The 25800-nt window shown below is 37.2% G+C and overlaps 1 protein-coding gene across 3 annotated transcripts in view; it reads left to right on the top strand.

Annotated features, from left to right (window-relative positions):
* METTL25 (methyltransferase like 25) overlaps positions 1–21798 on the top strand; it is a 113408-nt gene extending 91610 nt beyond the window's left edge. For 2 of the 3 annotated variants that reach the window (XM_055586799.1, XM_055586817.1), the window contains exons 9-12: positions 3369–3462; positions 14840–14914; positions 15483–15554; positions 17070–17302. In XM_055586799.1, the coding sequence (XP_055442774.1) occupies positions 3369–3462; positions 14840–14914; positions 15483–15554; positions 17070–17162 (334 nt within the window). In that variant the 3' untranslated portion in view covers positions 17163–17302. Of the gene's footprint in view, positions 1–3368; positions 3463–14839; positions 14915–15482; positions 15555–17069; positions 17303–21471 lie in introns of those variants that run through there. The other variant, XM_055586808.1, reaches the window with a different exon arrangement.
* The last annotated feature ends 4002 nt before the right edge of the window (positions 21799–25800 follow it).

Genomic DNA, 25800 nt, shown 5'->3' with positions numbered 1-25800 from the left:
GCCTCTATCAATAAGCATTTCTGAGTAGACACCCCCAAAATGAATAGTTAATTGTTTATAAGTGATTCATGTGTCTTTCTGCTAGTCTGTTGTATAGATTTTTAAAATAAACTGGAAAAATGAAATTAAAACAATAAAGATTTAATAGAAATTACAGTTGTAATATTCTCTTTTCCCTGGGATATGTTCACCCCTCTTTGGAGTCCACTGACTCTAAAAGAGTACTCATGTGAAGGAAAAGTTCTGTGTCAGGAGCCTGACTTCATCTGGAGGGCCAGAGAAAATTTTCCTAAGAAGGCAACATTTAAGATAGAATCTGAAAAGGATGAATTTGGGGTTCCCTAGGCAAGGGGTCACAAAGAGTTGGACATGACTGAGCGACTGAACTGAACTGAGGCAAAAAAATAAAGGGCGAAGTATAACACAAATAGTGTTTATAGCCAGAAGCATGGTGTGTTCAAGAAACTGGAAAGGCTCTCGTTGTGGATAGAGAGGCAGTGTCCTAAGAGTGGTGGAAAGGTTGTCAGCAAGGAACAAGTGGAACAAGGATTATTATATACTGTGGCTCAGCTGGTAAAGAAACTGCCTGCAATGCGGGAAACCTGGGTTCGATCCCTGGATTGGGAAAAATCCCTGGAGAAGGGAAAGGCTATCCACTCCAGTATTCTGGCCTGGAGAATTCCATGGACTGTATAGTCCATGGGGTTGCAAAGAGTCAGACACAACTGAGTGACTTTTGCTTTCACTACAAGCATTTAGATCTTAATTCTAATGGTCATGGGAAACTCTGGAGGAATTTAAAGAGAAGTAACATGATCAAATAATCACCTTCCATGTTCTATTTGGTTGATATTTTTCTCCCTTACTGTGGTGGTGGTGGTGACTTAGTCATGTCTGATTCTTGCAACCCCATGGACTGTAGCCCACCAGGATACAGAAATCCATGGGATTTCCCAGGCAAGAATACTGGCTTGAGTTGCCATTGCCTTCTCCAGGATTTTCCTAATCCAGGGATTGAACCCGGGTCTCCTGCATTATAGGCAGATTCTGTACCTACTGAGCCACCAGGGAAGCCCCCTCCCTTACTGGTTACTGCTAAAAACAGGTCTGAAATAGTACAGATCAACAAGGGATTAAGGGGAAAGTCTTATGCAGCAAATTATTGCTTAAGACACTAAAAGTAATCTCATAATCATGTTGTGAGATTCTGTAACAGTAAAAGGGTAGTGTATTCCAAAAGAAGAAAGTAAGATGAGGGCAAATTAAAATTGTAAATGTTTCTCTTATTTTGAAAGCTATCTGAAATATAAAACCCAGGAAACAAATCAATACCTACACTTGATGAGGACAAATTAAAAATTTAAGTGTTTCTCTTATTTTTAAAGCAATCTGGAACATAAAACCCAGGAAACAAATCAGTACCTACAATTACATTATAATACATTCTCTCTTCAGCTTACAGTGGTTAGCACTGACCTGTGAGCATCTTACCCTTGCTCTTTATCTTTTGAAATCAAAGAGCCCAAACGATGCTTCCAGTTATGATAAAAGCAACATTCATGACAGCAACAAAAACAGCTCACATCATGGCATAGTTCTGAGGATCTTACATGTATTCCCTAATTTAATACTCACAGTGACTCTACCAAATAGGTACTATTAATATCACATTTTTATAAACATAGAAGTGATAGAGTCAGACTAAGCCATACTCTACGCACTATGCTCTGCTTTCTCTTTTAAGCTTCTCCATTAGGTAGTAATGGATCCTATAAATAAGAACCAAAATCACTATCTCATGGGAAAGAATTGTTTGCTCTTTTGAATTAAAAATAACTGAAGTTTAAAAACATTTTTAAGATGAGAAGCAGGGAGTTAATATTGACTTATTTTTCTGGCTACACAGTTAATCAATTCAACATACTATGATACATACTCATATCTATTATATGATGTCTGTTATATGTTAATATGTATAAGATCTGAGTATTACACAAAAAGTAACAAAAATTATAATTTCTGCTTCCTGGAACATGTACCTATTCAAATAACTAGTATATCAAAGAAGTTTTTGAGCAGGGAAGTGGTAAATGAAAATACTCTTCTAAGAAAATAACATAATAGGAATGAAGGGCCCAACATCAGCTTTATTTAGGAAGTCGAACACGACTGAGCGACTTCACTTTCCCTTTTCACTTTCATGCATTGGAGAAGGAAATGGCAACCCACTCCAGTGTTCTTGCCTGGAGAATCCCAGGGATGGCAGAGCCTGGTGGGCTGCCGTCTATGGGGTCGCACAGAGTCAGACATGACTGAAGTGACTTAGCAGCAGCAGCAGCAGCAGCTATAATAATTAGAGCCCAAGGTAATAATAAGTGTAATTGAAGTGGCCATCTAGAAATGGAGTTGAAGTTATATATTTGAGATATATTTCACTGAAAGAATTGATGGAGCTTCATGTCTAACTAGAACATAGTGATTAATATTTATACTGCCAAGAGTCAGTGACTCAGAAGTACAGAATCTGCCTGCAATGCAGGAGAGACAGGTTCAATCCCTGGGTTGGGAAGATTCCCTGGAGGAGGAAATGGCAATCCACTTCAGTATTCTTGCCTGGAAAATCCCATGGACAGAGGAGCCTGGCAGACTATAATCCATAGGGTCACAAGGAGTTGGATGCAACTTAGCACACACATATGAGTAAATGAGCTTTTATTCATTGTTTTTGATACTTATAGGTGGTAAGTTTTGTCTTCTCTTGATTTTTACATTATACCTAAGTTGCAACCAAAATTGTGCGATACAGTAGTTCAGCATTGCATTATTTGAATTTCCAACCATCTTGTATTCTGCTTTTAAACTATAATGAAAATCCACAGGGCACAAATGAAATTAAGTCAGACCTAACTCAGCAGTATATGGTGCTTGCTCAGTGGGCTGGCATTTAGGAAGTTCTCTTTGCATGGCTGTTGGATATCACCACTATTAGCGGGTGTTGCCATGAACTATGCACTGTGATGCTGAGCCAGTAAAGTAAAAATGTGCTTTGTAGCACAATGGAACCTTTGGAAAGGCCTATAGTACCCTTTAAAAAAGAGGCTTCTTAACATACCTATACTAGGTTTACAACTTTTTTCTCATAATATTATCTTCTACTGTTGTATGCTGGAGGAATTCTCAAAAGCAGATCCTGAATATTTTTTATAATATGTAAATTAAGTATTCATAAAAATATTGCTACATTTTTATCACATGTGGAGCTTGTGCAATATGTACAGAAGGTATTTAAAAATATTTCATGACTGAATTTAAGATCATCTATAATTGAAATTGGAAAAACTAAAGAGTGATTTGATTTTGTTTTGCAGTGACCGGCATGTTGGTAAAATTTATTCCAAATCCTCCTCCTTTCCGGATTATGTCAGAAAGTCTCTAAAGAAGCTTGGGTTGGATGAGTCCAAGGTCAGTGTATTATTGCCCACTGTTTCATAAGAAACACAAGAACTTCTATGGGGTTATGGATTGAGACAATACAAAATTATTTGCCTTCTCCTTTCCTCTTATTTGTGGAAAACATCTAAATTACATTGAAACCAAACCAGTTATCTTAGTCCCAGCTCACCTTCCCGTCCATGTGGGTAGTTTGCTGTAGTAGACCTCTCGAGTGATTCCCCTTTTAGGCTTATTCAGGTAAAATCTGCCAGTTCTCAGATCAAAATAGACTTAAAAAGCAAGAAAACAGAACAAATGAGAATTGTAAGTAAAGCAGAAGATGATTTTAATTTTAAACCGCATGCCTTTAAAGGCTGTGCTGTGCTTAGTCACTCAGTCATGTCCAACTCTTTGTGACCCCATGGACAGTAGCCCGCCAGGCTTCTCTGTCCATGCGGATTTTCCAGGCAGGAATACTGGAGTGGGTTGCCATGTCCTCCTCCAGGGATCTTCCCAACCCAGGGATCGTACCCATTTAAAGGCTGTATAACTCATTAAAATTAAAAATCTTAAATTCAAAAAGTCTTTGAATGAGAGAATCCTGGCAAGTTGTAACATCATAGGAGGCCCAAGGGAATAATTAAGAACATATTGCTGAAGACAAAAAAGTAAGCTGATGGACTGGTGGTAATAAATACTCTAACACTGAGAAAAAAGTAACGTGATTCAGATGAGTTATTAAATAAAATATTAAGTTGAACCTGGATCACTTTGGTATTTTGAATTGATTGTAAATTGAAATCAAGAATGAAATAGGTGGTTAAGGAATGAAATGGATTTCTTAAAAAAAAACTATACAGATATGGTTAAGTCATATCAAAGCTAAAGGATATTATTATTTTTTGTACCAATTATACATTTACTCTGCAGTTGTTTATTACTTAAAATGATAAGACTGGTACAGTCACTTTTGCCCTCTATAAAATAGCTGTTAAAAAGCATTTCAAATTTACAGGATTCAAGAAAAATTAAATGAATTAATATACATAAAACACTGAATATAGTGTTTGTGCATAGCAAGTACTTAACTAAATAATACTAGTTTTTATTCTACTTTTTGTATATGCACTGCGTATAATAATGCAATTGATGTGACTTCTATAAATATTTTTATTGTCACCAAAATGAACATCCTTCTAGTTTTGCATAAATAAGAATAAACACTGTTATTTACTTCTGTTTTTTAAAATATATTTTTAACCAGACTAGTCTTTCTTTGTTAGTCTTAATTAGTGCATATATTTATTTCACTTCAATTCCACTTCTTACAATAATATTAAAAATATAACCTTAAGCATAATTTTTACAAATATTATTTTACTTAAAAATGCTTTATCATTTGCCAGAAATCCAGATAGAATGTCACATATTTTTTCTGATGGCTTTCTCTTCCCAGGTTTGTCTTTAATAATAACCATAGTAAATGTCTCTTAGTATGCTTCTTATATTACTGATTAAAATATTATTAATAGATAATATTTACTAAGCTCCCCTTGTGGTTCAAACAGTAAAGAATCTGCCTGGGGTTTGATCCCCAGGTCGGGAAGATACCCTGGAGAAGGCAATGGCAACCCACTCCAGTATACTTGCCTGGAGAATTCAATGAATAGAGGAGCCTAGCAGGCTTGAGTCCATGGAGTCACAGAGTCAGACACAACTGAGCGACTAACACACACTTACTGAGGACTTACTATGTGTTAGTTATTATGCCATAAACATCAACATTATCTCATTTACTCTTCACTAAAACTCTTATGTCAGATACTTATAATACCCAATGTAATGATCTAGAAAGAGAGCCTCAGAGAAAGGCAAGTCATTTTCCCCTGGTTGAAGGGGCAGAGCTGGAACTTGCACACAGATTCAGCTTCCATCAGAACCTCCACTGTCAGCCACCACTGTGCTAAGAAGTACAATTAAAAACAAAAGGAAAAGACTAATATAGATAAGTATCACCATAAAAAAGATCAGTCTTAAATTAATGTCTTACTTAGTTATTAAAAGGTAATAATAGGACTTACTGATTTTTCTCTTAAAACTGTTTAAGCTCATTTACAGACAAATGTGTTGAATAAAATATGCGAGGAAAAGAAAAGGAATAAGAAGCCCAAGCTGGAAGGGGAAGAACTTATAGAATATAATAAGGTGTTTAAAAAGTAGTGGGGTGAGAGGAAAGCAAATAGATGAGTATGTGTTTTGAGGATTTTTTATTTTAATTGTGATGGGAGACAAATTAAGAGAATTGTCTATCAGGCCAGAGTAGTTGGAAATAGGATAACTTATTAAAACTGAACTTGTGATCTAATACAAAATCCTCTTGTTTTTCTCTCACATCATGAAGTATCAGTGCTAAAATGAAAGTCTTGACCACATGCATGATAAAAAGATATGAATAGTTTTATTTTTAAAATGACATTAATTTTCATGTGAGATTCTAATTCTAAAAAGTATCAAAATCACTTAAATTTAAAATGTTAGATATATCAAATTATTTAAAAGGTTGGTGGTGGACAGGGAGGCCTGGCGTGCTGAGATTCATGGGGTCGCAAAGAGTCGGACACGACTGAGCAACTGATCTGATCTGATTAACAAATTTTACATATAATTGAAAATGTGGTGATTGCTGTTGATGTGTCTCTGATCTCTCAAAGTGCATCTCTTCATAGTCAAAACTGCATAATTAGGTAAAGTACCTAGAAAATCTCCTAGCATGCTCTGATACTTTCTTAGTCACAAGAAACCATGTAAACCTGTGGAAAGACAAAGAATAGTCTCAGACAAAACATCATTCCAATGGAGACCAGAACAGCATGTGCTGATATATAAGTGGCCCATACACAGCGGAAAATATTAATCCGTAAGTCCTGTAGTCAGTTGTGATACACAGCATTGAACGTTTTCTCTTAGAGCAGGACTTCTCAAACTCAGCGTGTTTGGGTAATTCTTCATTGTGGAGAGCTAACTTGTGTGTTGTAGGATGTTTAACATCCTTGGCCTCTACCCACTAGGTGTCAGCAATAGCACCCTAATGGTAGCGATCAAAAATAAATTTTTTAAAAAATCTCCAGACATAGGCACAAATGTCTTGGGGGGCAAAATCACACTTGGTTGAGATCTGCTGTCTTCAAGCATTTGTCATTTTAACAATTCCATTAGCATTCTCATTGTAAACCCCCTATTATTTTAAAATGCCACTTTATACAAAGAAACAGAGTGTGAAAGATGGGAAAAGCAGTGGTTCTGTTCTTATATTTTGAAGACTTTTTATCAAAATGATCTCCTCCTTGATCTTTAATTTTATATAGCCTTAACCGCTTAATGGTGATATTGTTTCAGTCCTGCATAAGATATAGTTCTGTTTAAGAAGAATATTTCGATTTCACAGTAAAGCCAAGCCTACAATAAATGGTGTGGAGCATGGGCTGCTTTACATCAGCGAGAATACTGTTTATAATAGATGGACTTCTTAGAATGAAATTTTATAGTAAAATTCTTTGTAATTTAGTAAAGCACAATTACTTCTTTGTAAATTATTTTTATAGAACTTCACAAAAGTCTAAAATAACAAAATCCTAGTGATTAACTTTACCTTGACCTTCAAAAAAGTTTGGTATTTTCAAATTTTTTCTTCTGTCCCAAACTTAAGTATCTCTCCACATTTTAGAAAACCTCCAAAACTGTCTTTAAGGTTTCGTATTATCTTCATGGTCCACAGCACTTGTTTTTTCTTTTTCTGTGTTACTTTTCTCTTTTTCTCCTTCCACATACATGTAGTGCACGCACACAAATGCACGAGAGTACACACTGCTGCTGCTGCTGCTAAGTCGCTTCAGTCGTGTCCGACTCTGTGTGACCCCATAGACGGCAGCCCACCAGGCTCCCCCATCCCTGGGATTCTCCAGGCAAGAACACTGGAGTGGGTTGCCATTTCCTTCTCCAGTGCACGAAAGTGAAAAGGGAAAGTGAAGTCGCTCAGTCGTGTCCAACTCTTCCCGACCCCATGGACTGCAGCCTACCAGGCTCCTCCGTCCATGGGATTTTCCAGGCAAGAGTACTGGAGTGGGTTGCCATTGCCTTCTCTGGAGAGTACACACTCACATCCATAAATTTTTAAAGCATCCAATTTTAAAAGCAACGAAACTACTGTTGTTTCCTAGAGAAAGAGTGAGCTGGATCACTTGTCCATAAGAAAAGAAAATAAAAGGAACTTATGTTCTAGCGCTTTTGTGTGTGGGGTCATGTACAAATAGAAAAGCAAAAGTCAAAGTCACTCAGTCGTGTCCAACTCTTTTCAGCCCCATGGACTGTAGCCTGCCACGCTCCTCTGTCTATGGAATTCTCCAGGCAAGAATATTGAAGTGGGTTGCCATTTCCTTCTCCAGGGGATCTTCCCAACCTGGGGATCAAACCCAGGTTTCCTGCATTGCAGGCAGACTCTTTACTGTCTGAGCCACCAAGGAAGCCCATATACATATAATGAATGTTCAAATAATGTTACTCCCAGATATTGAGAATGAAATAGACAATAAAGTGGTGATTTAATGGGGTGGATGCATGCTCTTGAATGGACTAAATTGAAAATCATTAAACATTTATAACCTTAGTGGAAGTTGGCAGAGGATAATTCAGAAAATTATCCTTAAATATTTCTCCAGAACAGGCCAGCAATGCAAAACTTTTGAGACCACAATCATTTAGTTATTCATCAGCAAATATTTACTGTGAAGAATCTCCAATGTGCCAAGAACCATGGAAACTCTGAAGCTACAAAGATAATTAAGACATGACCCATGAGAAGAGAAAACAATTATATATATAAAGTATGTATGCCTGGAATGACTCACTCTGCCTGTGAAGATATTACGGAGGACGTTGATTGCCATAGCTTGGTCTTGAAGGACGTGTAAGAATGCATTAAGCAAACAAGATGAGCAGGTAGTGAGCAAGGAACTCATTTCAGATGTGTATGGTGGGGAGCATAGCTTGTGCAAAATCACAGAGATGTAAGAAACATGATTCTGGACTCAGCACAGTTGAAGCATAAAGCAAGTGGAGGAGGCAGTGGTGAGAGATGAGGCCAAAGGACCAGGGTGGAGAGACCAAATAAACTTATCTTCGGACATTAGATCAGAGATGAATCAGTAGTCATTGTAATAACTAAGTGGTTTAAATACAAGTGGGAAGACAACCACAAATGCAAGAAGCTCATAAACTTTCCTGTAGTGATATTCAGTGGTCCCTTGGTATCCTTGGGGAGTTGGTTCCAGAACCCCCCACAGATAACAAAATACCAAGGGTGCTCAAGTCCCTTATATAAAATGGTGGAGTATAGGCAGCCCTCTTATCTGTGGGTTGTACATCTGTGGATACTGAGGACTGACTGCTTATAAATGATCTACAGTACATGAGGTCCTCTGACCCTAAAGAAACACTGAATTCCTGATACAATTTAAATATATAGGTAGCCTGTCATCTTTGGTGATGACATGTGCATTATTCCCATAAATATTTCCTGCTGCTTTTTGCAACCATTATAGTAACACAGGGCTTCTCTGGTGGCTCAGACAGTAAAGAATCTGCCTACAATGCAGGAGGCCTGGGTTCTGTCCCTGGGTCTGGAAGATCCCCTGGAGAAGGGAACGACTACCCACTCTAGTATTCTTTTCTGGAGAATTCCATGGACAGAGGAGCCTGGCAGGCTACAGTCCATGGTGTCAAAAAGAGTCAGACACAACTGAGCGACTAAGCACACACACATAATAACACAGGGATACCTCAGATTGTGGGTTCTTTTCCGAAGCACTGCAATAAAGTGAGTATTTCAATAAACCAAGTCACATGAAGTTTTTGGTTTCCAAGTGCATATAGAAGTTGTGTTCACACCATACTATAGTCTGTTATGTGTGCAATAGCATTGTGTTTAAAAAGCAATGCACATGCCTTACTCAAAAATATTTTATTGCTGAAAACTACTAACCATCATCTGAGCCTTCAGCCAGTCATAATCTCCTCCTGGTGGAGAGTCTTGCCTCAGTTGATGGCCGCTGACTGATGGCGGTGGTGGTTGCTGAAGTTGGGGTGGCTGTGGCAGCTTCTTAAAATAAGACAACAGTAAAGTTGGCTGACTCTTCCTTTCACAAATGATTTCTCTAAGCATGCAGTGCTTTTTGATAGCCTTTTACCCACAGAAGAGCTTTCAAAATTGGAGTCAAGTGTCTCAAACTTTGCTTTATCAACTAAATTTGCATAATATTATAAATCCTTTGTTGTCATTTCAACAATCATCACAGCATCTTCACCAGGAGTAAATCCCATCTCGAGAAAGCACTTCCTTGCTCATGCATAAGAAACAACTCATCTGTAAAAGCTTTATCATGAGGGTACAGCAATTCAGTCTGTATTTAGGCTCCACTTCTAATTCTTGTTCTCTTTCTATTTCTACCATATCTGCAGTTACTTCCTCCACTCAAGTTTGAATGCCTCAAAACCATCTATGAGAGTTGGAATCATCTTCCTCCAGGCTCCTGTTAATGTTGTTATTTTGACATGCTTCCATGAATCATGAATGTTCTTACATCTAGAATAGTGAATACTTTCCAGAATGTTTTCAATTTACTTTGCCCAGATCCATCAGATGAATCACTATTTATGGCAGCTATACCCTTACAAAATGTATTTCTTAAATAATAAGACTTGAAAGTCGAAATTACTGCTTGATCTATGGGCTGCAGAATGGATGTTGTGTTAGCAGCCATGAAAATAGCATTTTAGTCTTGTGCATCTCCATGAGAGCTCTTGAGTGACCAGGTGCTTTGTCAGTGAGTAGTAATATTTTGCAAAGAATTTTTTTTCTGAGCAGTAGATCTCAACAATAGTCTTAAAATATTCAGTGAACCATGCTGTAAACAGATAACATCCAGACTCTGTTGTTCCATTTACAGAGCACAAGCAGAATAGATTTAGCATAACTCTTGAGGATCCTTTTCTGGTGTCACTTTTCTGGTGGCTCAGACAGTAAAGCATCTGCCTGCAGTGTGGGAGACCTGGGTTCAATCCCTGGGTTGGGAAGATCCCCTGGAGAAGGAAATGGCAACCCACTCCAGTACTCTTGCCTGGAAAATTCCATGGACTGAGGAGCCTGGTAGGCTACAGTCCATGGGGTCACAAAGAGTTGGACACGACTGAGCGACTTCACTTTCTTTCCTTCTTTCTTTCTTTTCTTGAGGACCCTAGGATTTTGGAGACAGTAAATGAGGTTGGCTTCAAAGTCCCCAGCTATATTAGCCCCTATCTGACAAGAGATTTCAGCCTGTCCTTTGAAGCTTTAAAGCCAGACATTGAATTCTCCTCTTTAGCTACGAAATTGCTAGGTGGCATCTTCTTCTAGTAGAAGGATGTTTCATTTACACTGAAAATCTGTTGTTTGGTGTAATTATCTTAGCTAGATCTTCTGGATAACTTACTATAGCTTCTGCATCAGTACTTGTTGCTTCATCTTGCTCTTTCATGTTGTAGAGATGGCTTCTCTCCTTAAACCTCATGAATCTGCCTCTGCTAGCTTCAGACTTTTCTTCTGCAGCTTCCTCATCTTTCTCAACCTTCATAGAATTGAAGAAAGTTATGGCCTTGCTCTGGTTTAGACTTTGGCTTAAGGGAATGTTGTGGTTGGTTTTATCTTCTATCCAGACCACTACAGCTTTCTCAGTCAGCAGTAAGACTTTGATTTTCATATCATTCATGTGTTCCATGGAATAGCTCTTTTAACTGAAGTTTTCCTTTGTGTTCTCAATGTGGTGCCACATCCACCCACCTTGAGTTCTAGCCAGGGGTGTATCAGCAGCCTCAGTCCTGCCATCTATTGATGAAAAGAAGGTCAGTTGCTAACCTGTCTTCTGATCAGGTAGTGCATGGGGAGAATCTCTGAACAATTGTGTATCTCTTATCCATTCATCTGGCCCATTCCCCATGGAGTTGAAATATGGTCCACCTTTGCTTATCTGAGCCCCCATATATAGATCTATAAAAATACAATTTTAATAAATAATGTAGGAAAAGAGACAAATCAGCCAAGGCAAGGGGAGAAGGGGGCTACAGAGGATGAGATGGTTGGATGGCATCACCAACTCAATGGACATGAGTTTGAGCAAACTCTGGGAGATGGTGAAGGACAGGGAAGCCTGGGTTGCTGCAGGTCATGGGGTCACGAAGAGTCGGACATGACGTAGCAACTGAATAACAACGTCAGCCAAGTTCTCAAGATCCATATCAACAGTGATAGATCATACTGATAGTAAATACCCTGGATATGATATGAGGAATATGATACTTGACATCTGTAGTCTTCCTCTCAAAATCTATAGCACCAGTCTAATTATGAGGAAAACTGTTCCCAGTGATGGAATATCATACAAAATGCTTGACTAGGGCTCCTGAGTAATGTCAAGGTCATCAAAAACTAGGCAAGTCTGTCAAAACCAACAGGACTATTGGAGTTTAAAATGCAAAAAAAAAAAAAAAAAAAAAAATTGTAAGAAAAGTAAGGGAAAAAAACCTAAAGCCCCTCGATGTGACCTCTCATTTGCTGTCTCTCACCTGGTTTCTCTTTAGGACTGGGTATCTCCCTAAACCTAAACCACAGACCACTGAGCTAGGGCCCCATTACACAGCTTAGCTAATATTAATCCCTTTCTCTGGAGTCTCGGAGATGGGCAGTAAGGAGCAATGGAATTCATGACCAAAGCCCCCAGCTGGCATTCAATGTGCACTTCAACTTGTAAGTTTCCATGGATGTTCTTGCCTACACCAAGCACCTCCTCAACTATGACACCTTCTTTATCTCTAGGATGTTTGCCCTGTCTTGGCTCTTACTGGGTTTAACTATGGTAATGTCATCAGTAAAATGAGACCATGCATATATGTATGTTACAGATTCATCCTAGAACTAAATAGTGTCTTCATAAAATTTCCATAGATTCTCTGATCTAATCTTATGAGACTGATAGTTGAGCATCTTATTGGAAAAGTTGATTAAAGCATGAAATCATACCTTAAACACTGAATTTTTCACTTAGAAACATTAATATAAGTGTATCCACCAAGCATTTGGTATAAGAATAAGGCCATTTATTTTGTTTTTTGCACACAGCTTTGCATATAGTTTCTCTAGTTAGATTTCTACCTTAACTTCTGTCCATCAAACATCTATAATGCATAGTTTATAGTATCCAGTTTTGGATCATTCCATTTTTTTTTTTAATAGGAAAGTAAAGATGATAGTCTCATCTTTTCTCTTCAAAATTACACAAAAGCAACAAATGGAAAGAGAAACAGAAATACAAATTCCTTTTTGACAAAATCAAAAAAACCTATTAAATCTCAAACCATGTGTATTATGAAGTTCAGTGAAGGTAAAGAGGGATACAGAGTGATCTCAAGAGAAATTGCCTAGGCTTGCAGATCACCAGCACAACCAACAGTACAGTTCAGAGAATACTGTGGAACCCAAGGAATCACATTGAAAAACCATGTTTGTAGGAAGCAGTATGCTGATGAGGCAGGACTGAAAAAAAGGTGGTGAGCTCTGAGTTGTTTTGTAACTGCTAACCTCACATGACAGGACAGAAGTAAAGACTAAAGGCTGCAATTCAAACACACACATAATTTTTTGAGGTGAGTGTTGCTGGCTTGAAGTTCAGGCCTAGACTTAGTCCAATATACTCTACTGTAAAAGTTTGATTCAGGAGATACTCATTCAATTCGAAGATGAGCAAAAAAAAAGGGGGGCTGGAGAGAAAACCATAATCTTGGGTTCTGTACCAAAGGGAAGATATTAATATTGTCTGGAAGGCCACACTAGAAATTGGATGAGACAAAGCCTTACTTTTCACTGTTAGTTACCCTTTTGTATTTTTTTTTTATTCAAAAGAAATTTCATGTAATAGAAAAAGAATGGGATCTTTGAAAAAATATTTATACATTTGCAAGGAGATCTGAATACAAATCCTTTCAGATTTTAGACTCTCTTTATTCAGTCTGTCATTTGTCTTGACCACATATGCATGGATACATGCCAAGTCGCTTCAGTCATGCCTGACTCTTTGCAACCCTATGGACCATAACCCACCAGGCTCCTCCGCCCATGGTATTCTCCAAGCAAGAATACTGGAGTGGGTTGTGATGCCCTCCTCCAGGTGATCTTCCCAACCCAGGGGTCCAACCTGCTTGTCTTATGACCCCTGCATTGGCAGGCAGGTTCTTTACCACTAGTGACACCTGGGAAACCCCTTGATCATATATAAATTGACAGCAATTTCTTCTGGTGACTTTCCTTTATCAAGCCTTTCACAAAGGCATTCAACATATAAAGAAACTTTTCCTTTTGCATCTATATTTTATTGATTTTTTAATATTTATATCATGTCATTATAATGTAACTGTAATAAAAAAGTTTAGGAACAAATACACTTAATGAAGTAGGCATAGAGCTCAACTGGTGAGAACAGAACATGTATTAATAAATTATCTACAAAGTGGCCTACTAACCACAAGGATTCAGTGTACTATGGGTATCATGTTTTAGAGAAAAAACAGAAAGCACTGCTTGTTGATGGATTGGTTAAGTGTTGTTAGAAGAAATTATGTTTAATATGAATGTGTCTTTACTGTATTCCTTTTGCCTTTTCGTTATTCTCTATATTTTTTTAGATATATTGCTTAAATTTTAGTTATATTCAAAAACTGTTTATTGAACTCCTACCTACTGTGTACCCCAAACATAGAAACAAGTGAAGGTAAATATTTCATTACTACTTGTTGAAATCAAAGCTAATAGGATCTTATTATTGATTTTACTTATGATATACTGACAGAGAAGGCAATGGCACCCCACTCCAGTACTCTTGCCTGGAAAATCCACGGACAGAGGAGCCTGGTAGGCTGCAGTCCATGGGGTCGCTAGGAGTCGGGAACGACCGAGCGACTTCGCTTTCACTTTTCACTTTCCTGCATTGGAGAAGGAAATGGCAACCCACTCCAGTGTTCTTGCCTGGAGAATCCCAGGAACGGCGGAGCCTGGTGGGCTGCCATCTCTGGGGTTGCACAGAGTCGGACACGACTGAAGCGACTTAGCTGCAGCATGATATACTGGATAACCTATATTGATGCAGAAGATTTAAATGAAAGAATTTCGTTAAATTGACTTGCTTCATGAACATCCTTAGAGCTCTTCAGACACATAAGATTGCTTTGAATTATTATGTTTGTTATACTTTAGGGTACATCTGACTAGGGAAAAATATATATTTTTAACTGTTACTAAATCTATTATTGTTGTTGTTTTATCTTGAAGCTGCCAGAAAAAATTATAATGGACTACTACGAGAAATATAAGCCTAGAATGAATGAACTGGAGGCTTTTAATATGGTAAGTCTCAGAATTAAACATATTAAATTGAATATGTTGCTAGACTTGAGTGGGATCCTATTTAATTTTTTTTATGGGGCCAACCAATCTATATTGTTTTTCTCTTAATGTAGAAAAACTGTTTTGGATCATTTCCTATTTTAGGACTATATTAGGCGTCAGTACTGTAATAAAGAGAACACATGGCAGATTTCTCTTAAAGTGTATTAGAAATGCATGGAAAGAAGTTTTAGAGTTCTTTGAACACATATTGGTCTCAATGCAGTTATTTCACAAGCATTCCTTTTAATGAATTTCATTCTTAGTACGCCTTTAAAAGCTTTCTATCACATATGTATGATTGCTTTTGGATTCCAGCCCAAAGTCACTCAAAGGATATTCTTTTCCTTTAACTATTAAAAGAAAAACTTTTGATCTCTGAAGTACTTATTTTCTGAAGATATACAATGGATATTGGAGATTTGGCCTTATGCAAGTTTCTGTAGATGTATTTTCTTAAATGTAAGTGTTAAGTTAGTATTTTTGTTTGTTTTAAAGTACCACTGTGCTATCTTATTCTTTCTTTTAGTTGAAAGTTGTTCTAGCTCCTTGCATAGAGACCTTGATTCTTCTGGATCGACTTTGCTACCTGAAAGAGCAGGTAAATTATGTTAATTTTAAATGCATAACAAGAATCTTTATTAAATCCAGTAATATCTATCTGCTTATAACTACGATAACTTTCTTTCACATAACTAGTAACGTAATTTTTCTTGCTATATTTTCCAAGTTTAAATATTCTTTCCATCTCTTTTGAAACAAAAGCATATGTACAACAGATGTTTCCCAAAAAGGTGCTATAATAAAGTGTACATTCTTTTAATTGTATGGTAATTACTATACAGTAGACAGTGCACACGAGCCGTCATATGTGACATACCGGATAGCCAGGATATCAACACAAAGGATATCATTTATATGTTTCACTTTGTAAGAATCAGCTTTTAATTCATTTTTGAATTTGGGGACATATGTACTCTGCAGTACAGAAATTTCTTTCTAATCATTGCTTCTGTTTTCTCAGTCTTACTTGTTTAATCTATGTTGAATGACTAGAAAAATGATTTTTTGGTTTATCTTTGGGGAAAATGTGTTTTTCAGATTCTAGTCTAAGCTGTAATCAAAATTAGGTTTTTGAACTGTTTAATCCCATTTATAGATTCAGCCTTATGTTTTCACTATAAGCTCTTTAATATTTCTTTTATCATATGAAGAGCTTTACTTCTTTTCAACAAGCTACTTGGAACAAGTGGGTTTTAATAAATGATATTTTTATGGAGAAAAGCAGTTTTTAAATATTTGGATAATTAGATACTTTGCTAAGCTACTAACTCAAAATCACTGGAAACTTTTGCTGTTCACCTTGGTAGTTCACAGAATCAGGCTTATTTTACTAGGTACTCATCGCTTCCCTTTTCAAAACAATTCCCAGTGACCTAAATAAAATAGGTAGGCATAACAGTATGTACCAAGTTTAACTGGTAATGCAGTGATAGAAAGCCTGCAGTTGTTCATTTGATAATATTTTAAATACTATTACTGTTATAAAAGTAATACATACTTAGTGTTAGGAAATTTTAAGTGAAGAATATCAAAAAGAAAGTTGAAAGTAATTATAATCTCACCTTTCAGCATTAGCTCTTAAATTACTATGTTTTCTAGAGCTTTTAATATATGTATGCTGTGTGTGTATGAGCACATTATTTCTACTTTAATTAGAAATGGAATCAAATTATAAATACAGCTTCTCATCTACTTTGTTTCATTTGTTTCATTTAGATTTTTTCTATCTCATTAAATACACTGCAGAAGTTGAATGATGTTTCACCATGTAATTTATTTGAGCAATACCCAGTTGTCTCTAGCCACTTTCACTTTTTCACAGTTGTAGCAAGGAGTAGCCTGGTGTTTCACTCCCTACATACATCTTTAATTATTTACTCACCATAAAGTCCCTGAAGATGAAATTCTAAATTAGAATTTAATTCTAAATTAATTTAATTAATTAAATTTGTAATTTTCTTCAACAAAGAGCTCTCATATTCTAGTATATATTCTAACATCTCTCATATCTTCAACAAACAGTTGCCTATTTAAATCACTTATCAATTTACAGGATGATATCATGTGGTCTGCACTTGTGAGGTTGTTTGATCCTGTGAAATCTCCCAGATGTTATGCCATTATTGCCCTGAAGAAGCAGCAATGATTTCAATTGAAGCAAGGTATTAGCTATATCTGTTTGTGGAATCTTTTGCTAATTTTGTTTTTCTAAACATTAATACAATGTTATGTAAATATTTGAAAGACATTGTTATATATCTTAAATAGACAATAAAACAATAGCTAAAGCAGAATGCCTTAATCCATTTTCTATTGTCAAAGCATACATTAATTAAAAAAAATTAAAACTCATGAAAATATTAGAAAAGAATTCACCTACATTTCTGAATTAGTACGTCCCTGCTGCTGCTGCTGCTGCTGCTGCAAAGTCGCTTCAGTCGTGTCCGACTCTATGCGAACCCATACATGGCAGCCCACCAGGCTTCTCCGCCCCTGGGATTTTCCAGGCAAGAGTACTGGAGTGGGTTGCCATTGCCTTCTCCAAGTACGTCCCTAGAACATTATAATCTGGGCCTTGTTTCCTGTTCAATATTAGAGACTTCTGCTATTTACTGCATATCACATTTTGACATTTTACTGACTTAACATATGAAAGGTATAGTTATACTTACAGTAAAACTAGTTGGTCCTGAAGATCATTAGCATTTTCTTTCACATTTTGGAAGGATTTTTCATGTTATCAGGAAGGAAAAAGTCATGCTTAAATAAATACCCAGGAAACAGGCCAGATATTAAAAGTCCTCAATATAAAGAATATTTTATACTCTGTTTTAGTCTAAATTACAAGAGGAAGTATTCTGTGTCCTTAAAGGAATATGCGTCTTGTAATTGAGATATTCACCTTAAGGATTCTTTTTTTTAATTAATTAATTTATTTTAATTGGAGGCTAATTACATTATTGTGATGACTCTTGCCATACATTGACATGAATCAGCCACAGGTATATATGTGTCCCCCCATCCTGAACCCCACCCACCCACCTTCCTCCCCACCCCATCCCTCTGTGTTGTCCTAGAACATCGGCTTTGGGTGCCCCGCTTCACACATCGAACTTGCACTGGTCATCTGTTTTACAAATGGTAATATAAATGTTTCAGTGCTATTCTGTCAAATCATCCCACCCTCGCCTTCTCCCAGAGTCCAAAAGTCTGTTCTTTACTCACTTTAAGGATTCTTGGGGCATTTACCAAAATAAAGGATGAGTTGGCACTTAAGGAATCACCTGGTTCTGTGTAAAAAGTCAAACTAGGAAAAACAAGTGAATCGGGGAAGACCAGTACTCTGCCCAGAGTGGTGCAGAGTCCTTTCATTAGCAGAAAACTTGAAGTTTCTGATTTGCACAGAAGAAGTGGACAGGTAGGGGGAGAAAAGTTTACTTGATTCTCAGCTAGAGACTGCATAAAATTTTTCCAGGAGAAAGAGTAACTGCTTTCTTAAATTTTAGAGTCTATCCACAGGTGAGACCAATTTCTTGCTTTGGGTTGTGATACTGAGTTTGTGCCTAGTATATATGTGAAAAGATCTTGAAGCTGGGAAATAAATGTGAAAAGACCCTGGTGTAGTATATATGTGTGTATATATACTATATATGTGTGTGTGTGTACACATATGTACTTGTGTATATGTATATACACATATATACATATACATAATACATATACATATATATGTATATATGTGAAAAGACCCAGATATAACCAGTATATATTAGAAAAGATGCTGATGCTGGGAAAGATTGAAGGCAGGAGAAAAAGGAGACCACAGAGGACAAGATGGTTGGATGGCATCCCCGACTTGATGGATATGAGTTTGAGCAGGCTCCAGGAGATGGTGAAGGACAGGGAAGCCTGGCGTGCTGCAGTCCATGGGATTGCAAAGGGTCAGACATGACTGAACGACTGAACAACAACAGCAATATATGTGAATGATCAGGTGCTTTGTATACTGAGTAAGATACTGGGAAAATTAGCCATTTTTCAAGCTCTTTATGCTGAGTTTTAAATGTGTACAGAAGTAGAGAATAGATTATAATAAATCCCCCTGTACTCATCACAGACTTTAATAATTAGAAGCATGTACCAGTCTTGTTTCATCAGTACACACATGAGCATGCATACATACACACTTGTCACACGTACCCACCATCCATGGAAAATTTTAAGGCAGATCTCAGGCAACTTGTTATTTTACCTAAATACTTTAGTGTATATTTCTAAGTTCAGGATTTTTTTTCCCATAGTAATCTATTACTTGTCCTCATTCACATTTCCATGATTGGCTCCAAATGTCTTTACATATTAATACCTCATTTGGTTCAGTTCAGAATCTAAACAGGGTTCACACGTTTGCATCTGATTGATGTGTGTCTTTAGGTTACTTTTTTATTCTCTTTCCTCATGTTGTTTCTTATATGAGTAGCTTTCTCAGGAGCAGAAAACCTTTCCAGGCTACTTTCTTTCCTTTCATAATTCTACTTCTGTGTAAAATTTTAAACTTTTTTCTAAAGTCCAAATATTTATATAACATTCATTCCAGCTTCCCTGGTGGCTCAGAGGATAAAGCGTCTTCCTGCAATGCAGGAGACCCGGGTTCGATCCCTGGGTTGGGAAGATCCCCTGGAGAAGGAAATGGCAACCCACTCCAGTACTCTTGCCTGGAGAATCCTATGGACAGAGGAGCCTGGTGGGCTACAGTTTATGGGATCACAAAGAGTTGGACACAACTGAGCATGCATTCATACATGATGGAATGCCTACCACGTGTCAGGTATATGTAGGCACTGGCAGTATGGAGACAAACAAGAAATGTCTCTGTCCTCAAAACGTTCAGTGAGGAAGACAATAAAATTACTAATTACAGTAATTAATACTATAATTACTGGACACAGCTAAGAGGATCAGGGCATAGGATTCTTTAGGGCATCTTTAGATCAATACACTTGGGGGCAAGAGGGAATCAGTAATGTTAGTACCATAGTTTGGATTCATGTAAATTAAGTTGTGTACTTGCCTAAGTCACTTAACTATTTGGTGCACTTCAATTTTCTCATCTGCAGAAATATCATAAAAATAGAATTTACTCCAAGTATGTTATGAGGGTTAAAGGAATAAGTATGTGTCATTGAACTCCCCCAAAACATCTCCAGGCACCCTGTTTATCAAGCAAAATTAAGTTTATTAGAATTCTATGCAGTAAAAGGAAACTCCTCCTGGACAGTCTCTGAAGGGGAAGTCAGTGGGGAGGATATTTGAAGGATTTCGAAGTCTGGACTCGAGTAGTTTAAGGTAGCTTTTTTAAGGTGGAGAACAGACAGGGATTTGGGAAAGTTCCTGACCTGATACAAATTTTATGGTTAATATCTATAGCAGGGTGAGGGTCTCAAAGCATATCTCGATGATAAGTAAACTGTTGCTTGATAAGTTAACTCTTTGCCAAGGTGAACAGATTGTTTATCTGAGATAAATTGACATATGGGAATTTCCTGAAACAAACAATGAAGTTATTTATTGGTTTATGGTCTTATCTTCCTTGGGCAAAGTTTTCTTGTCACAAATAAATCGTGTTGACACAGGTGGTCCAGGTTCTTAGACTCCATAGCTCTGTCAGATTAGTGCAGATGGTTGCAGTTCTCCTTGTAAAGTACTTAATTCTTGGCACATAATGCATAATATAAAAGCAATAGTTGTGGTTTTTAAATGTCCTAGAGAGAGACAAATGGAAGCTTAACTGTCTTTATAACGGTAATTTTTGTAGGGGGGAAAAAAAGTGTTTGTGGGGGGGAAAAAGTGTTTTTAGGGAAAAAACACTGATTGTATCTATAGGTATAAATGCCTAGAGTTATACAAAAGGCTTTCTATACCACATAAATCTGATTGTTCTTTAATTTGTGTTTCTTGCTACTGTACATAATAATGATAATTATTATTACCCTCTTTAACAAGCATAGTTATTCCAAAGTCTTTGCATGAGTCATGTGGTTTCATTTTTTCCAAGGTGGCTAAGAGCTAAATTGAACGTATTTTTAAATACTTTTTATTTTTTTTTAATTGAAGTATAGTTGGTTTATATATTATATGCTACAGGTATACAACATAGTGATTAATAATTTTTGGATGTTATACTCTATTTATAGTTGTTATAAAGTATTGTCTGTATTTTTCTGCTGTGCCAATCTGATCTCATCACTTCATGGCAAATAGAAGAGGAAAAAGTGGAATCAGTGACACATTTTATTTTCTTGGGCTCTAAAATCTCTGCAGGCAACTGCAGCCACAAATTAAAAGATGCTTGCTCATTGGTAGGAAAGCTATGACAAACCTAGACAGTATATTAAAAAGCAGTGACATCACTTTGCCAACAAAGATCCATATAATCCAAGCTATTGTTTTTCCAGTAGTCATGCCCAAATGTGAGAGTTGGACCAAAAAGAAAGCTGAACACCGAAGAATTGATGCTTTTGCATTGTGGTGCTGGAGAAGACTCTTGAGAGTCCCTTGGACTGCAAGGAGATCAAACGAGTCAATCCTAAAGGAAGTTAACCCTGAATATTCATTGGAAGGACTGATGCTGAAGCTGAAGCTCCAATACTTTGGCCACCTGATGGAAAGAGCCATCTCATTGGAAAAGACCTTGATGCTGGGAAAGATTGAAAGCAAAAGGAGAAGGTATCAGGAGAGGAGGAGATGGTTAGACAGCATCACCAACATATATGTGTGTGTGTGTATATATATATGTACATACTTATGTTTATATATATAATATTTCTATATGCTTCATTTTTTCCTTTCAGTTTTATTGAGATATAGTTGATATCCAGTACTGTTTAAGGTATACAGCATAATGATTTTCCTTAAATTCATGAAATGTTTACCACATTATTTAGTGAACATCTGCTATTTCATATAGACACAAAATTAGGGAAATAGAAAAAAATGTTTTCCTTGTGATAAAATCTTTCAGGATTTACTCTCTTAAAAACTGTCATATATAACATGCAGCAATGTTAATTGTATTTAAGTTGTGTACTATATTCCCTAGTACAATACTTACTTATCTTATAACTAAGAATTTGTACCTTTTGACTGCCTTCATCCAGTTCCCCCTGCCTTCCCTTGTAACCACAAATCTGCTCTCTTTTTCTATGAGTTGTTTGCTTTTAAAGTGTAATTTATCTACAGTTAACACTATGTCGGTACCTGTTACACAGCATAGTGATTTGATATTTCTGTACCTGTCAAGATGATCATCACAGTAACTCCAGTTACAATCTGTCACCATTCAAAGATATTACATAGTTATTTTTTAAATTTAATTTGAAGTATAGTTGATTTACAATGTTGTATTAATTTTTACTGTAGAGCAAAGTGATTGTCATATATATGTCATATATGAATATGCATACACACACTTATATGGGCTTCCCTGGTGGCTCAGCTGGTAAAGAATCTGCTTGCAATGCAGGAGACCTGGGTTCGATCCCTGTGTTGGGAGGATCCCCTGGAGAAGGGAAAGGCTACCCGTACTCCAGTATTCTGGCCTGGAAAATTCCATGGACTGTACAATCCATGGGTTCGCAAAGAGTCGGACACGACTGAGCCACTTTTACTTCACTTCATATATATATATATAAAATATGGATGGTGGTGGTGTAGGTGCTCAGTCATGTCCTGGTCTTTGCAGCCCCATGGACTGGAGCCCAGCAGGCTCTTCTGTCTATGGTATTTTCCAGGCAGAATACTGGAGCAGGTTGCCATTTCCTGCTCCAGGAGATCTTCCCAACCCAGGGATCAAACCCACATCTGCTGAATTGGCAGGTGGGTTCTTGACCACTAGCACCATCTGGGAAGCCCATACACACATGCATTCTTTTTTATATTCTTTTCCTTTTGTGGTTTATCACAGGATATTGAATATAGTTCCCTGTACTGTACACTAGGACCTTATGGTTTATCCATTCTACGTACAATCATTTGCATCTAACCCCGAATTCCCAGTTCATCCCACCTCCCCGCCCCACACTGTACATTTCATAACCGTGACTCATTTGTTTTGCAATTGGAATTTACTACTTCTTCACCTATCTTCCCCTCCCTAACCTGCTCCCCTCTGGCAATCATCTGTTTGTTGTCTGTAGCTATGAGTCTATTTCTATTTAGTTATGTTTGTTCATTTGTTTTGATGTTTAGACTCCAAATATAAGTGAAATCATTCAGCATTTGTCTTACTCTGTCTGACTTATTTCATCTAGCATAATACCTGCCAAGTCTGTCCATGTTGTTGCAAATGGCAAAATGTCATTCCTTTTTTAGCTAAGTAATATTCCTGTGTGTGTGCACTTGCGCGTGTGTGTGTGTGTCACATCTTCTGTTTCCATCCATCTATTGACAAGCACTTCGGAGAAGGCAATGGCACCCCACTCTAGTACTCTTGCCTGGTAAATCCCATGGACGGAGGAGCCTGGTGAGCTACAGTCCATGGGGTCGCAAAGAGTCAGACATGACTGAGCAACTTCACTTTCCCTTTCCACTTTCATGTATTGGAGAAGGCAATGGCACCTCACTCCAGTACTCTTGCCTGGAAAATCCCATGGACGGAGGAGCCTGGTAGGCTGCAGTCCATGGGGTCGCTAAGAGTCAGACACGACTGAACGACTTCACTTTCACTTTTCACTTTCATGCATTGGAGAAGGAAATGACAACCCACTCCAGTGTTCTTGCCTGGAGAATCCCAGGGATGGGGGAGCCTGGTGGGCTGCCGTCTATGGGGTCGCACAGAGTCGGACACGACTGACATGACTTAGCAGCAGCAGCATTGACAAGCATTTAGGTTGCTTTCATATCTTGGCTATTGGCAGTAATGCTGCAGTGAACACAGGGGTGTATATATCTTTTTAAATTAGTGTTTTTGTTTTCTTCAAATAAATACCCAAGAGTGGAATTGCTGTATTGTATGGAAGTTGCATTTTTAATTGCTTAAGGAACATTCATCTGTTTTCCATAGTGGCTGCAGCAGTTTATATCCCCACAAAGTGCATAAGAGTTCCCCTTTCACCACATCCTCACCAACATTTGTTATTTGTGTTCTTTTTGATGATAGTCATTTCTGACAGGTGTGAGGTAGTATCTCATTGTGGTTTTTCTCTGCATTTCTCTGATGATTGGTGATATTGATCATCATCTTTTCATGTTCCTTTTGACTATCTGTATATCTTCTTTGGAAAAACGTCTATTCAGATGCTCTGCCCACTTTTGATTGGGTTGTTTGGGAAGGGTTTTGATGTTGTTATATGAGTTCTTTGTATATTTTTCAATATTAACCCCTTATTGGATATATCATATGCAGATATCCTTTCCCATTCAGTAGGTGAACTTTCCATTTTGTTGAAAATTTCCTTTGCTCTGAAAAAGCCTTTCCATTTGATGTAGTGCCATTCATTTATTTTTGTTTCCTTTACCTAAGGAGACACATCTAAGAAATACTACTAAGATCAGTGTTAAAGAGCTTTCTTCCTTTGTTTTCTTCTAGAATTTTTATGGCTACAGGTCTGACATTTAAGTTTTTAATCTATTTTGAATTTATTTTTGTACATGGTTTGAGAGAGTAGTCCACTTGAATTCTTTTGCATGTAACTGTCCAATTTTCCCAACACCATTTATTGAAGAGTCTGTCTTTTCCTCATTGTATATTCTTGCCTCCTTTGTTGAAGATCAATTATCCATTTAAGTGTGGGTTCATTTCTGGATGCTATTCTATTCCATTGAGCTATGTGTTGGTTTTTGTGCCAGTACCATATTGTTTTGATTACCATACCTTTGTAATATTTGGAATTAGGAAGGATGATGCCTCCAACTTTGTTGTTCTTTCTCAGGACTCTTTTAGCTATTTAGGGATTTTTGTTTTTTCATACAAATTTTACAATTATATTTTTCTAGTTCTGTGAAAAATGCCACTGACATTTTGATAAAGTTCCATATGCTTTATTTTTTAATTAATTAATTCATTTTATTTTTTGGCTGCATCTGGTCTTCGTTGCTTTGCGTGGGCTTTCTCTCGTTGTGGCATGTGGGAGCTGCTCTCCAGTTGCAGTGCATGGGGCTTCTCATTGCGGCGGCTTCTCCTGTTGTGAAGCACAGGCTTTAGGTGCGCAGGCTCGGTAGTTGCAGTTTGTGGGCCCTAGAGCTCACTGGCTCCAGTAGCTGTGGCTCATGGGCTTAGTTGCTCCACAGCATGTGAAATCTTCCAGAAAGAGGGATCAACCCCATGTCCCCTCCATTGGCAGGCAGATTCTTAAATGCTATGCTACAAGGGAAGTCCTCCTGTATGCTTTAAATTTAAGAAGTATACCTTTAAATAACTTTGGAGTCAAAGAAGAAAGTGGAAATGAGAAAATATCTTGAATAATAATGAAAAAATTACAATTTTTGATTACACATAATTGTAACTTTTATTACAAATTACACATCAAAATTCATGAGATAAGTTAAACCATGATATAAGGAAATATCAGTTGTGAATACATATTAGAAAATAAAAGACCAAAAATCAAAAGATTAGTGGAAGGAAAATACACAGAGAGATAATTAACACCTCCAAAGTTGGTTTTTAGATTTAAAAAAAAACTGTCACAACTCTGGCAAGAGTAGTCATTTAAAAAAATAATAAAACATAGGAATATAAAAGGGGACATCACTATAGATCTTACAGAAATTAAAAAGGTAGTAAG

Source organism: Bubalus kerabau, chromosome 1 (genome assembly GCF_029407905.1).
Source record: "Bubalus kerabau isolate K-KA32 ecotype Philippines breed swamp buffalo chromosome 1, PCC_UOA_SB_1v2, whole genome shotgun sequence".
In the NCBI taxonomy this organism is placed as follows: domain Eukaryota; kingdom Metazoa; phylum Chordata; class Mammalia; order Artiodactyla; family Bovidae; genus Bubalus; species Bubalus kerabau.
The sequence above is the reverse complement of the archived record's forward strand: the minus strand, read 5'-3'. Positions and strand labels throughout refer to the sequence as shown.